This window comes from Artemia franciscana, chromosome 10, assembly GCF_032884065.1.
Source record: "Artemia franciscana chromosome 10, ASM3288406v1, whole genome shotgun sequence".
Lineage (NCBI taxonomy): Eukaryota > Metazoa > Arthropoda > Branchiopoda > Anostraca > Artemiidae > Artemia > Artemia franciscana.
Window position 1 is genome coordinate 6,176,478 of NC_088872.1, and position 15,271 is coordinate 6,191,748.

Below are 15,271 nucleotides of genomic sequence, written 5' to 3' on the forward strand. Positions count from 1 at the left end.
TGGCACTGATATGGCACATGGCACATGGGCCAGGAGAAGGAGAAACCTGTGACATCATCTCGCGGTATATAAACGTTTCTGTCACCTTAGACAGGTTCGGGGCTATTGAGATAGATCAGAGTTTGTTGCAAGATTTGGGACCCTTCACTTTGGGTATGACGTGAACGTCCGCTCTCTTCTAGGGAACACTTACTCTCGAAAACACTGGTTAATAAGGGAGGATAGTATCTTGGCAAGGAAATAGTGAATTCAAGTAGCAACTTTAAAGGAAGCTCGCCAGAGTAGTACGCATAGTTCATATTCAGCATCCGAAGTTCTTTGTAAACGGCAAACTCGGAAACTTCACCTGTATCATCAATCTCTGCTTCGTTTATGAGAGACTCAATTTCTGAACTGGTGATTGATAGAAAGGTGGTACAAATGCCAACCAAAAAAGGAGTTCACTTCCGTAGCCGATAACACGGTACCATACTCTTTCAATACCTTTAAGTCACTGCGTGTGGCCTTACCAGCTAGTCTTTTTACTGACGAATGCCATTCGTGTGGATCTGTTGTAAGTAAGGGGTGTAATTTTGTCATTCACATATTGTCTCTTCGCTCGCTGTTTCAGTTTGACAATATGGTTCCGTAACTTGGCTAAAGCAACTGAATCGTCATTGCTCTGAAGGCAGTAGCGAGTCTTAATTAGTTTCTTGAGGTCGCTTGTAATCCATGGCTTATCATTATCTGTAACAGTGATGACTTTAGTCGGGAAACAAGCAAGAAACTTCTCCTGAAGCAGGCTATTTAGCTAACTGACTTTGACTTTGATGTCCGGCTCGGAACAAATGTCATCAAATTCCTAGTTGCCGATCCTGCGACCGAACCTAGAGATCGAATCTCTTGCTATTGGCTGTATAGTAGTTTTGACTCGTTGGGGTTTGGGGAATGCTGAATTTGCTTCCCATAAGATTATGAAATGATTATGAAATTCTGGAGGGGTCCTAGGGACTTTGGTGCATCATAGATGTCTGTAAGGTTTGTTAATATCAGGTCAAGTAAGCTGCGACTCTGATGGGTCGGTATTGCGACAGCTCGCTGCAAATCCAAGACACTGGCTAAACCACTGTTTGTTTGTTTGGTTAAAGACATCAGCAATCTCAAAGGCAGGAGAGGCATACTTTTGGCGTATTTTGTCTACAAAAAAAACTGTATTTGCTCAATAAGTTCTTCCCTGTTTCTGGCACTCTCAGGGCAATAGAGCAGGGCAGACTAAGGCAGGGCCTTAGTCTTGGTCCTAGTTGAAATTAACACTGGTTTCTTCATCCCCTTTTTAAGCCTACCTCCACGTTTCCCGTGATGAGTTCGTTTAATAGAGGCTGTGGCTATGGTAGAGCCATCATGTGGCGAACTCCAAATTGCAGTAAGCTACAAATTTTAGATGGCCCCGCCACCAAGCGAAGTGAATAAATTTCAAATAGGGTGATCTTCTCGTATTTAATTTGCGCGACAATAGCACTAAGCAAAGTCAGGAACACTAGGTCTTTGGCTACTTGTACTATCACTGCAGGAAACTCGGAAAAACTTGCACAGAACATGGTAAACTGAGATAACGAGGCTCAGCTATTTTATAGCACTTGATCTATATGTTTTGTAAAATCTCGGGGAATTTTGCCGTATTTCTGATTTCTTTAAAATTAACCCATAAAATAGGCATTTTCAATCCAAATACCAAAAACCAATTTACCTGGAAAGTATCAAAGATAAATATATCAAGACTTTAATGCGTTTTGATAGGAGCAAATCTTTCCTTAGCTCCAGAAAAAATGTAAACTGAGGGTAGGGGCGTAATTTTATAAAAATCCTTTCGGGGGGGGGGCAAAGATAGGTCAAATTTTCACAGATCAAGTGAAAATGACAGTCGATTTGTACTTTTGTCGATTTAGACTCTCAAAAAAAACTGCATCTCTGGGCCAGACCAGATCTATGACAACTAGACAAGGATAATAAAAAAGTGTGAATTTCTAATATGCTTCAATATTTCCCTATGGAAGAATGTTCTGTACCGTCCTCTTCCCTCCATTCCCCTGCCAATAAAGGTGTTACTAGTCAAAATATTTGAGGGAGATTGAATGAGTTTTACCGACTGTGTTGAATTTTCACTTGTTAACTGTTTATCAACTAAAAACTAGGCTATGGTAAAATTCCGCCTTCTATCTGGGACTTTCTTGCCCCCTTAAGCCTCAATCTTTGGCTCCTGTGGGCAGGCACCTTTCTTAGGATTCGGTGGGAGGAAGCTTAAACAATAGGCTAATCATATGTATAATACAACTCCTGGATGAAATCAGTTTGACCTCGAGATTTCAGAAGATTTAGGGCTTTAACGCAAAAAAAAATAAAAAAAGTTAAAAGAAAAGAGGAACTTTAGTCAAAATAAAAAGAAAGTCTAAATTAGAAAAAGGAACATTAAGACCTTGGATGGACAAAAAAATGTCACCTTATAAACTTTTTCTTATATATCAAGCTTTAAGAAATTTTATTAGCCATTGAAAAGTTTTCCTCTTTAGATTTCGTCAGTATGCTTGCCTTCAAGTCTCTAAATCAAATACATGTTCCTAATTTAAGAAAAAAATCCTTAAATTTGTGAAATAAAATATGAGGCAATATACCTTTTACCTACCTTTTACCGGTGGGCTACAAATCACCGGTAGCCTACTACCTTCTCTGTGTTTTTCATTATTTATTAATGAATTATCATCATTCTTTGCGGGGGAGGGGGGTGCTAGTTAAGGATTGCGTTTGTCGATTATGCTTGCACCTAGTTCTTTCCTTTGTAATGCTACTAAGACCTTGAAAATCTAAACAAATTGATAAAATAAAATAGTATTATCCATTAAGAAAATGTATCTTTTTAGTTATGGGCATTGGCTCCTTGTTGGTTCTATAATTTTTATTTTACCTTTGTTTTTTTCTCTTTATTTTATCAACAAAAAAGATTAAAAGGATATACAACCTGTCGATTTGATGTTGAGAATTTGGCATAATTGAGAAAGGAGTTGTGTCCATCAAGAATTTTATTTTATTTTATTTATTTTTCTTTGGTTTTGTTTTCTTTTAAATAAGTTTTTGTTTTTCCACTTTTAAATTGTTTTTTTTTTATTTTAGGGTGGAAGAGGAATTGTTGATCAGGAAGAGTTTGGGTGACCTTGATTCTGGCCGAGGATCGATAACCTCAGCTAGGCGAAGCTTCTTTCGGCGACGAAATAAACTTCATAGAAGTTCATCCCGAGACTCCAAAGAATTAGCCAGCTTTTCAGATATGGGTAGTAGTAATTACTCTGAAAGCAATACCTTATCAATACATGAAGACTCAAGTCCTATTTTCTCATACGTGCGAGTCGAGAGACTTGATTGTAAGTCATTTTCATAAGCTTTTCTTCTCGATATCATGCTTGCCCATAAACCATGATTCTGATTTGAATTCCTATTCACCTATATATGTGTATTTGGGACATACAGTTTTTTCTGTGTGTCTTGTTTTTTCTTAAGATGGAAAAAACATTGAATTAACGCCAGTACACGAATGTCTAACCCGTAAATTGACTTATATGCCAAAAAAAAGTATATAGGCCCACTGTAAACAGAGTTGTACCCAGGATTTTTTTAGGGGGGAGGGTGGTTTACAAAAAAAAATAAATAGAAAACGTATCAAAAATCGGTTTATATTCATTTTTGTTACGATTTACGAGTCGGACAAACATTTCGGGGAGGAGGGTCAAATACCCTACCCCTATCCCCCTGGATGTGGCCTTGACTCTAAAGTTATATATAAAATAGTAATTTAGACTATACTTCAAACACAAATGTTAGATGTAAAATGGGACGGATTTAGATTAACATCTAAACAAACGTTGAGTAGATTAAAATTAACTTGAATTATAAATTCTTCTATTTCAAACTATAAGTAAATTTTATCCTAGCACCCTCCCTCTCCATCTTTTCCAAAAAAACACGTTGCAGGTTTAAATTAACACCTGTATCTTAATGTCTGAAGTTCTTTTGTTTGAAATATTAGGGTAAATAAATAAATAAATAATTTTATCTCTCACGCCTCTCAATACAAAATTTCCACATAATTGACACCTTTTTAAAAGAAAAATGTTATGGCAGGGCGAAGAGCGGATCGACTGCGGCACGATTGCCATTTAAAGTCGTCCTACGTTGAAAGTCTCGAGATATGGTATGTTTATGTTTAGGCTATTGGAGAAGGCTTCCAGTGATTTAATCTTTTCGACTGGGAATGGTAGTTTGTTCCAGATCCTGATGACCCGGGGTATGAACGAATGATGGTAAGAATTAGATCTTGCAATCTTCATCTTCATAGGCTCCAATTGCAGACTGTGCGATCTTGTGTTGCTTTGGGGAGTTATTTGAACAAGCTTGTCTTTTACGTTCCCAAAATTCTCATGAACTATCTTGAAGAGGGTTTTTAAGTCTAAGATCGTTCTTCTTGTCTCAAGTTTATGGAGAGTGAGCCTTCTTAGAGCTTCGTCATACGGAAGGTTTCTGAATCCTTGAAGTCCTTTTACAAAGCGTTTCTGGACTCGTTCTATTCTGTCAATATCCTTTTTGAGATATGGCGACCAGATGACAGTGGCGTATTCAAGCTGTGGCCTGACGTAGCTTGTGTATGCTGAGATCTTTGAGTGAATGTCAAGGTATCGTAGGGAGTGAGTGAGTAGCCAGAGAGTATTTGATGCTTTACGCACAACCAGGCCGATATGCTTTTCTGGTTTGAGGTCCAAGCTCAGAATTACACCTAGGTCCTTTTCACAGGTAGATTTTGTCAGGTCGATACCTTTCATTTTGTATGAGTACTTCGGATTTTGGCGGCCAAGATGGACGACAGAGCATTTTGCCACATTTGGTGAAAGTTGCCATTCTTCGAGCTTCTCTCTCAGGGTGTCCAAGTCGCTTTGGCTTTGTGATGATGCACTAGCTTCTCCCAGGAGCTTCGTATCATCTGCAAACAGGCCGAAGTCGGTTTGGGAAATGGAATTTATGCAAATGTCTATGTACATGACGAATAAGACTGGGCCGAGAAAACTACCTTGTGGGACGCCACTGGTTGCATCTGTCCATGTGGATAGTGTTTCTGCAACCTTGACTGCTATTTTTCTATCATTCGTGTATGCTGAGAGCCAATCTTTTAGCTGTTTCTTGACTCCATGAACTTCTAGGCAGTGGATGAGTTTTCGCAAGGATATTCGGTCGAAGGCCTTAAGTAGATCAATTAGGATAATATCTATTGGAATCCCACGGTCCAGGGTAGACTGGATGTATTCGTGTATCACTACTAGTTGGGAAACAGTAGAACGATTCTTACGGAAGCCATGCTGATGATCTGAGATGAGGTTGTCCAATTCGAGGTGCGAGTTTAACTTTTCCACTATGACCCTTTCCATGATTTTCAGGAAAGGTGAAGTAAGGCTGATCGGGCGATAATTCTTCGGGTCACTCCGTTTCCCTTTTCCTTTGAAAATAGGTGTTACATGGGATAGCTTCCAGGAAGTAGGAAACTTGCATTTCTCGAAACGAGATTTGGAAAAGTATTGCCAGAGGTTCACATAGTCTCTCACTTCTTTCAGGATAAAGGACGGGATGCCATCAGGATTGAGTGCTTTTGACGCTTTCATACCCTTCATTGCTCTTAGAACACTTCCTGGCGTGAAGCCTATGCTGTGGAGCTCGCTTCCTGGGTGTGAGTCTTGGAGTTGAGGTAAATAGCCATCGTCAACAGTGAACGTGCTGGCGAAGAATTTTACAAGAGCATTCGCTTTATCTAGGCTAGTGCTATGGACCACATCACTTCGATCTATTAGTGTTGGTAGTTTATATTGCTCACCTAGCTTGCGTTTGCGCAGGTTGTAGAAATCGCTTTTTGTTCTTATTTTCTGGAATTCTTCCTGTTCGCAGTCTTTGTTGTAGTTTCTGATAGCTTTTCTACATTTTGAGCTGAGTTTTTGAAGCTTGGTGAGTCTACTTATGCTTCCAGATTCTTTGTAATCCCTATATGACTTCTTCCGGTCCCTGATGAGCTTTCTTATGTGCTTGGGAAGGAATATCCTTTTGCCAATGTGTTTGTTGTTTCTGAATAGTGGGGTTTGAGTGACGGCTCGATGAAGTATGCCATAGAAAACTTCCCAGGCTTTGGCAATTGGTAGGTTGTGCGCAAGGTTGTCCCAATCGGTATGCTGTAGTATTATTTTGAGTTTTGTTATGTCTGTTTTATGGAAGTTTAATTTAAAAGCGGGTCCATCATCCTTTGTACGAATTTTGAGTTGTTCAGCACGGACTTGGCAGTGGACAGCATGTTCGTGGTCGCTTGTAACGGGGTTAACGACTGTTTTTGTAACGAGCAGGTCTACCATGGGCGTGTTGAATACAACTTCCAAAGTATTGGTTTGACGCGTAGGCTCGAGGACACTCTGCGCTAGGTTCAACTCGCTAGCGAGGTCAAGATAGTGTATTAGTTGATCTTTTGAATTCTGGCTTCTCATTCCTGAAGGAATGATTTTTCCAATCCATTTCAGGTATGTTTAGGTCTCTGCATATTACTACGGATTTAAATTTGTTACAGATCTTCTCCAGGTAGGCAGAAAATTCACGATCTGCTGTCAGTCCCTCTCTCGGCTTCTTATAAGTTGCTGTTGACCCGTACACTGCTACAATTGCCAGGCGAGAACCATCGTTAGAAGTTGGCATAACACAGGCTATGGCGTCTATTGTGTTATTATAGAAACTACTGTGCTCGTATATGTGTAAGTTTTCCCTTGAAAGTATCGCCACACTACTTCCCTGTGGTTTTGCCGTGTTATCCTTCCTAAAAACTTCAAATTCTGGTATTCCAAATCTAGTTGATAGTATTTTTTCATGTAACCAAGTTTCAGAAATGCAGATTACATCGTATTGAGAGTTTTCGTAGAGGAATGATTGAAGCTCGCCGAACTTTCCAACCACACTGTGTGCGTTGAAAATTAGTAAGTTTATCTCTTTTGGCGGTTCGGCTATTGTCTCACATTCGCATTACGCGGTTTGGGAGCAATGGCTCCCACCAGAAGACTGTACTGCTCTTTCGTCTTTGTTTTTTCTGAATTCCGCTCGTTTCTGAATCTGCATGCGTGTCAAATCAGGGCTAATGTATATTTTTGTTCGTATTTCATCATCGCTGGATGTCCTGAGTGCTGGAGCTCCCTTCACTATTTGTTGGCGCTTTTTAAGGCTATATGGGCCTTTGCGTTTTAGTTTGACCAGCAGTAGTTTCGGTTTTCCTCCAAGGGGAGCTTTACCTATACGAACTGTTTCCAGGATTTCAGTGTCGGCCAAGCGAGCTCCAAGGTCGTGGTCCTCACAAAGCTTAACAACTTTTTCGGTGTCCGTACAGCCATCATTTTCTGGCAGCCCTGCAACAACAAAGTTGGAACGTTCCTCATCGCGTTGGTTCCTTTCTCTTTCTGCAAGAATTAGCATATCGATGGCCGGCTCCTGGATCAGAGCCCTGCTTTGATTTAGTTGTCCATTTGGCCTTGGTGCCATTGTGGGACCTTGGTCTGCCACGGAATCTCGTAGTCTGAGGAGTAGTTTTGATACATTCCTTTTCGATCAGCTTGTACACTCGTACTTAAACAATTGTGAGTTGCTGTCAAGTTGCTTAATCGCTAGGAATAAATCTGCGTGCAATGATCTGCATCCAGCGTGCTCCCATTCTGAGCAGAAAAAGCACTGCAATGAGGAGCAATGTTCTGCCATTTTGAGACAGTACGAGCAGTCGCCAGTTTTACTTTGCTGGGAAGTGGTAGTTGACTGAGAAGAACCCAAGCCTGTGAATACTGGGATCGGAGTTCCTGGTGGATGAGTGACCGAACGTCCATTAGCTGGTGTTAAAGCAGATTTGTTTTGTATTGGAGTGCTTTTGGGGGTGCCAGATTTAGATTTGCATTTCTGACAGAGCCACTTCCCCTTCAATTTTTCCATTGTATCTTTGTTGGACGTTACTGAGGCACAATAAAAGTGAAACCAGCTGCAGCACTCTCTGTACTTTATTCCACCCTGATTTCTTGTAACGTTGTTTTGCATTTAGGGCAGTTATTTGCCATGGTTCACGGTCTTATCAAGAAGCCGACAGATGTCAACTCGTCACGGGGTTTTTAGAACTTGGGAGGGGGGGGGATTTTGGACCTGTGGGAAGTGCAAATACCCGAATCACCTATCCCCAGTAGTTTAAGGATGGATATCCAGCCGGTACCAATACGGCCCTTCGTGTTCGTTATCGCTCTTTTCTGCACAGGTTTTTCCGAAAGTAAGAGATAAACGACTCAGTGTACTTTTTGGGAAAAACAAATACTTGGCAACTATAGACCAGTGCTATGTGAAGAGCAACAAAGATGGTGCTATATGAAATTGGCGATGTAGATGGCGAGCTAGTCAATATGAGATAAAAGGCGCTGATAAAAATACCCAGAGAAAAAGGACCTATACTAGGAATTGGAGAAGGCCTCTCAAATCCTCCTTAGCTAAAAATCTATCTTTAGAATGTAAAAATCAATATGAAAATAACCTCAAAGTAATGCAGAAGATTTATCCCATTAACAGCAAAGAACCAAACTACATTATATTGGTTTATGCAATCTGTTGTATATCCATCAAACAGGAGAGCTTTTATTTATTTTGAAGGAAAAATGTATATTCGATATTTGATTTTTATAACTGTGTTTCGAAAAAGAAGCGAACGGAATATTCGTCCATATGAAGAAGCTTGAGGTAAGAGGCTAGAAATTTTCCTGCCAGGAAAATAAATTTTGAAAATGTGTTCCGAATCAGAAGCGAACCGGAAATTCATTCATATGAAGATATTTATTTCATCGTGCAACAGGGTATCCGAATATTGAACCAAAGTTTAGCTCCTGTTTGAGCCTAGAAGTTTTTTCCGACTGAAAAAATTAACCTCACGAAATTATTGCTTTGCAGAAGTGAGCCACTTATTTTCCTTATGAAGAAATTTGTTTCGTCACTCAGAGGATCCGGTTTTTAAATCGAAATCACAGTTTTGTCAGAGCCTATAAATTTTTTTCGGTCAGAAAAATTTTTTTTACAACCATGCTATGAAACGGAAGCGAATCGAAATTTCATCGTATGAAGATATTCAGTTCACCACGCGACGGAAGTCCGGCTGTTAAAGCGAAATTAGGATCCTGTTTTTGCCTAGTTATATTCACTCAAAAAATAAAAAATGAACTTTTACTCTGAACAAACTAGGTTAGCGCTCAATAATGGCCAAGAATAACAATTGGAAATGATGGATAAAGAGGAAGACTGAAAAATTAATAAAAAATATTAGTACCAGTCCCTGAATTTTACCTTCTTCCTTTTTTATAGTTTTTAGGGGCTTGATTTCAATCAGTATTTAGATAGGTATGGGGGGGGGGAGGAAAAGAAGGCACGTATGTAATGATTTGTTTATTCTTTTTTTGGGGGGAGGGTGAATAAATAAAAACGTGCAAGTGCTTGCAACCTAGAACCAATTCAGAGGTAGACCAAAAAACAAAATGGAGTTACAATGGTGACATAACCTGAAAATCGCTCTAGTTGACTGTAAAAAGGCTAAGAATAGAAATTGATGAAAGAAGTGACTTTCTTTTAGTTCTGATGTCTTTTTTCAAATTTTATTATAAGGTGGGGGGGGCAAAAAAGTAACTGCGCAAGAATTAAGAGAGGATATAAAGGGTTTTGAAAATGAGTTTTAGGAACTGATTATAAAAACACGGAATGAAGTATCACTGACGAAACGCTACACAGTGGTAGATCTGGATTTGGTACCCTCCCTGGGGTTCAGGGCGTTGACTCGCTTTTTCTACGTCTGCTTATGTCACTCCTATGTTTTGTCCTTGAAATATGGCTGTTTGCGACTTGTGACTCCTTCCCCCCTCCCGTCCCATCCGGAGTTTTAGCTGATGTGGATATCTATTTGCGCTCTTGATGTTGCTTATGCTTTTTCACATTTTCTTTTGTAATTTTTCATTTTTTATTGCTATTCTAATTTCTCTTTATTTTTCATTTCTATATTTAAATGTTAGTTTAAGTTGTTTTTTTTTTCTTTTTGTTTATGCTACCAAGAACAGCCAGCTCTTGAAAGTATGTGAAACAAAAAAGAAAGAAAGAAAAAAATAGGAGAGTTATATGGACAACGAATTAAGGTGAGAAATTAGTAAAATTCCTAAATTTCAGTGGTATGGCTCCTAGCTCCCCCATATGGCAGCATAAACCCCAAAAGAGGTATAAAATCAGGAGGTATGACAAGGCCATATTTATCACATTTAAATGTAAAATGAAAGAAAAATCACAAAAAAAAATGCCACAAATGTAGTTAAAATCAACATTTTATATTTCTTATATTTTATATTTCTTATATTTTTATTTATTTTCATCATATTATATATATTTTCTTTTATATTTCTTAGACCAGCGCCCACGACCAATAATGCTCATTGGTCCACTGTCTGAATATGTCTTAGATAAACTGACGGACCAGCCCACTGAATACGTCCGATGTTTACCGGAAATTGTAAGAGCATCTGCATCATTCGTCGAGAAAGCCATGAATGACCTAATCTACTTGAATTGTCGAAGAAGAGGCTCCCACTTTGAATGCACTTCTGTTCAAGCTGTTAGAGATATTGCTGAATCGGTGAGTTTAGAGATATCGCTTTTAGTTAGGTAAGGTTAGGAGATAAGCTGTTAATAAATCTTAAGAGAAAAGCTGTGTGAGATACTCCTTAATCGGTGAGCTAGGGAGGTTTCGATAAAAAATTTCATTACTTTGCTGAATCGGTGAGTTTGGAGATATTGCTTTTAGTTAGGTAAGGCTAGGAGATGAGCTGTTAATAAATCTTAAGAAAAAAGCTGTGTGAGATACTCCTGAATCGGTGAGCTAGGGAGGTTTCGATAAAAATTTCATTACTTTGACGGTAAACAGTCGTTTCCGGGTGAACCATTATTTTGGTATTTTGAAAAACAGTAACAGAGCCATGTGAATAAAATTTTCAAGAATCAGCTCAGATGTAAGATTTTGAAAATCCTTGAAATTTTAGTTCACTTAGCTCAACTGCTTATCTTTAATCCGAAAAGCGATTGTATAGTCGCGTAAGTTTTGCACATTTTGAAGTAAATTTTTCCTATATTGCTTTACTGAAATATGGAATGTCAAGCAAGGAATTATAATTTATATGATTTTTCCAGAAAAGGGAACAACTACGGCAATCAAACATATTAAAGTTTGCTGGGAGTAAAATCTATGCTTCAATACTTTTTTCTTTTTTTTACACCCTAGTTTCTAGAATCATTCATCTGAAGTAGATAAGATCGAATTTATAAGTATATACGGATTTTACATGTCTTTTGTGTTTTCAGTAAAGCACTTAATCTATTTACCAAATGCAGGAATACTTTTGAGGGGTAACGATGTTCGACAGCTCTCCAGTTTTAAATCTGGAAACCAGTTCGTGTTTCTAGAGTCATGTTTGGAATCGTGGAATCATGTGATGGAATCGTGTTTCGTTTCGTGTTTCAGTTTGAAATGTGGAATAGGGTTCGTGTTGAAAATCCAATTGTCAAATTTGTATCTCTCCGTTTCCTTTATTCCTTTATCTTTTTATTCCTCCTTAATTTTTTTCCAACATCCCTCCATTTTTTTGTATACCTTTGTCAAAAGTATTTAAATTGTTCATCTCGTACAAAATTATGTGGATACTACCTAAGGCGTTGGTTGTTACCTTTCTCAATCGAATACGCCAATGAAACTTGTCTCACAATATTTTTTTTTTTAGAATCTGAATTCTCTAAATTCAATTACTTTTAGCTCTTTATTAGGCTAAAGCTACCGTTACAACCATGAGATTAGAAAAATTTTCAGTTAAATTTTAGTGTAAAGGCTCATTGATTTTGGGAAGGAGCGTGTTATGGTTCATTATTTGTGGAAGGTGGATATCAAATCTGAATTGGAGAGCCCCTACCTTCCTCAATCCTGCAATGTTGCATATTTGGAATCTGCCAGAAAAAATTATTTTGTTTTAGAAAAAACTGTTTTTGCCTTTTGCTCTTGTTTTAGAAAATTTGTTTTTGCCAGAAAAAATTATTTTGTTTTATCTGAAGTTGACGCTCCATTCAAAGTTTACGAAAATTCAATTCACTTAGAATTTGCAAAACTCAATTCAAATGTATATATTTTAAATAAATTGTTTCCCCCCCTAGTTGCATTCCCCCCCCCCCCCCTCCTCCCTTCTAGATTTCAAAAAAGAATTTTGGTATTTTCATCAGAAAAATCCAGGAGAAACAAATTTTTCCCCTCCCATAGATTTTGAAAAATACATTTTGCCCTCTCCCCCTTTCCCCAGAAAAAAAAAATCACGAATCTTTGCCACTGATTAAAAACTGATGTTTCTATCGAAAATGATGAGCAATCAATTTAAGTTTATATTTTTTAAATAGATGATGTAGTAAACTGACCCTCTATATAGGGGTTATACAGTACTCATTTACCACAATAATTTAAGTTTGAATAAATTGGAAATAATACACATTTGGAATCTGCAAGTGAAATTTCTGTAATCTCATCCAAAACATAGTGTTGCTGTCAAAATTTATGAGCACTCAATTTAACTTAAAATTGAAATTTGACCGCTACTTTTTACCCTACTTAAGCAATACAGCATATGCAAATTATTGTCGTTTTGGCGAAAGGGGATTTATAAAGACCTATTTTTAAAAATGGACCTATTTTTGGTCTATTTTTGAAAAATAGACCTTATATTTGAAAAGTAGTCTTATTTTTGGTCCATTCTTTTGGTAAAGGAAAGAGAGATAACTTTTTTTTAGATAATTTTTTTATCACGATTCTTTTCTGGGGAAATGGGGAAATACATAAAATGTATTTTTCAAAATCTATGGGAGGGGAAATTTTGTTTTTTCGATGAAAATACCAAAAAATTCAATTTTTGGTAAAGCAAAAGAGAGAACTTCTTTTTTATATATTTTTTTTTATCACGATCCTTTTTGGGGAAATGGCTGGGGGCAACGTGTATTTTTTTAAATCTATGGGAGGGAAAATTTTGTTTTTCCTGTGTTTTTCCGATGAAAATACCAAAAAAATGCGATTTTTGGCAAAGTAAAAGAGAGATAACTTTTTTATTTTTATTCTTTTATTAGATTTAACTATATTTAAGTGAAATTTACCATTTAGTAGAGTTGAGCTACAATTTCATTAAATAATTGGATTATGTCCAAGGCCGTATCCAGGTTTTTTTTGCGGGGCTACAAAAAAAAATTGGTTGGTTTACAAAAAAATTGAAAATATCAAAATTTTGTTTTTGTGCATTTTTATTATGTTTCATAATTCGGACAAATAATTCGGGGAGGTGGGGGGGCGGGTAAAACCCCTACCCTCCTGGATAGGTCTTGACTATGGCAATTTAAATGCATCTATATTTAATTACATGCAAATTTTAATTGTAGAATCGTCACTGCGTATTAGACGTGCCCCTTTACTGTGTTGAGAAGCTTCATCAATGCCGAATCTTCCCAATTGTCATTTTCATCAAGTTCAAATCTGTAAAGCAGATTAGAGAAGTCAAGGACGGACGTTTACCTGCTGAAAAATTATCTGGTAAAGCTGCTAAAGAAATGTATGATCATGCCTCTAAACTGGAGGTTGAATATAGGCACTTTATATCTGGTAAGTTTTCTTTGTAAATTTCTGGATGATTTCCACATTTCTCTTCCTTTCTAGATACCTAGGACACGTTTCACAAGAGGCAGTTTTAGGGGAGGGATAAAGGAGGCACTTTCCCCAGGCGCAGAAATTCTATGGGCGTAAAATTTCAAATAAATAATGTAATGGCTATAATCATTTTGTAATTTTTGAAATTTTGTTCTTATTAAAATAAATGAAAGTAATTAACAATTTATTGATTAATAAAAATAAATTAGAAAATAATTAAATTTGAAAAATAACTATGAAATATTATTAATTAATTTATATGTTGAAAATAATTGTATTAATAAATGAAAATTTGTTGAAATTTAGCCTCAAAATTTTTGGGAGACAGGAGGGGGGGCTAATCAAACTTTTGCCTTGGGTGCAAGAGAGGCCATAACAAAGATTGACCATTTCGGCCATCCATCTAAGGCCAAACAAAAAGCAGATTGGCCCCGAAATAGGTGTGAAGAAGTTGTAAGAAATGATTTTGAAAATTGGAACTTATTGAGAGGGGATAAAGAGGGAATCTAAGGATAAATTGGGATGCAGGAGGAGTGTCCATAGCTGTGTTGACTCCATGCGGTTTGGTGCTGTAGGGAGCAGTTAGTAGTGGTAGTAGTAGTAGATTGTCTCTAAAACTTCAATAACATTCCTTAAATTAATTTAATAATATCAATAATAATAAATATAATGAATTGCAAATACGTCAGCTATACTATATTTAATGCAATTCTATTATTTAACTACAATTCGATTACATGATTATGTGATCATAATTTAATGTGAGAATGAAAAAAAGACTATCAGGGTTGGCCTAATATGTCACCACCTCTGACATTTTCAAGAGATCAGAAACGTCAATTTTGACTGCAACCTTTTGATGCGGGGGCATCCTCTATTCCACATAGAGTCTGGTTAGTTTTGAATTTACTTTTTGAGCAGATTTTTTTTTTCAATTATAGACTGCATCATTTTTCATTTGTTGAAAAATAAATGAAAAATGAATAAATAAATATCATTAATTGAAAAGTATTTACTGGCAGCGTACCGCACTTGAAGGGGTAAAATATGATGATATTTTCCTTCAGAAGATGATAAAGAATTTGGTCGCCATCAGAATCTTTGGAAAAGTGGGAGAAGGGTTTCGAACAATTCGCGATTTCAGTCAAAATTTTAAAAGTTTGCAAAGGGTCTTTTGTATAGAATGCCTCCTATAAGGAAGCATAAATTTCCTTTTTTCTATTTTTCTTCTACAGAAATTTTTTTATAGATGTTCCTATTAGATTTTCTCTCCTTTTCTCGTTTTTTCTCTTTTACTGTTTGTTTTGTCAAATTTTTTAAATTACTTTCTAATAACTCATGTACCTTTGTATTTAGTTGTGTAGTTTTTGGTTGTAGCAGGCATAAAATTTGAAGAAAAATAAATGTGGGTGAAAAATCAGCAAAAAATAATAACACAGGGCACCCAACACCTTAAGGAGG

At 37.1% G+C, this 15,271-nt stretch overlaps 1 protein-coding gene across 3 annotated transcripts in view; it reads left to right on the forward strand.

Moving 5' to 3' along the window:
* LOC136031703 (disks large homolog 5-like) overlaps positions 1 to 15,271 on the forward strand; it is a 157,601-nt gene that overhangs the window by 135,485 nt on the left and 6,845 nt on the right. For all 3 annotated transcript variants that reach the window (XM_065711398.1, XM_065711400.1, XM_065711399.1), the window contains exons 22-24: positions 3,145 to 3,392; positions 10,497 to 10,723; positions 13,546 to 13,765. In XM_065711398.1, the coding sequence (XP_065567470.1) occupies positions 3,145 to 3,392; positions 10,497 to 10,723; positions 13,546 to 13,765 (695 nt within the window). The remainder of the gene's footprint in view (positions 1 to 3,144; positions 3,393 to 10,496; positions 10,724 to 13,545; positions 13,766 to 15,271) is intronic.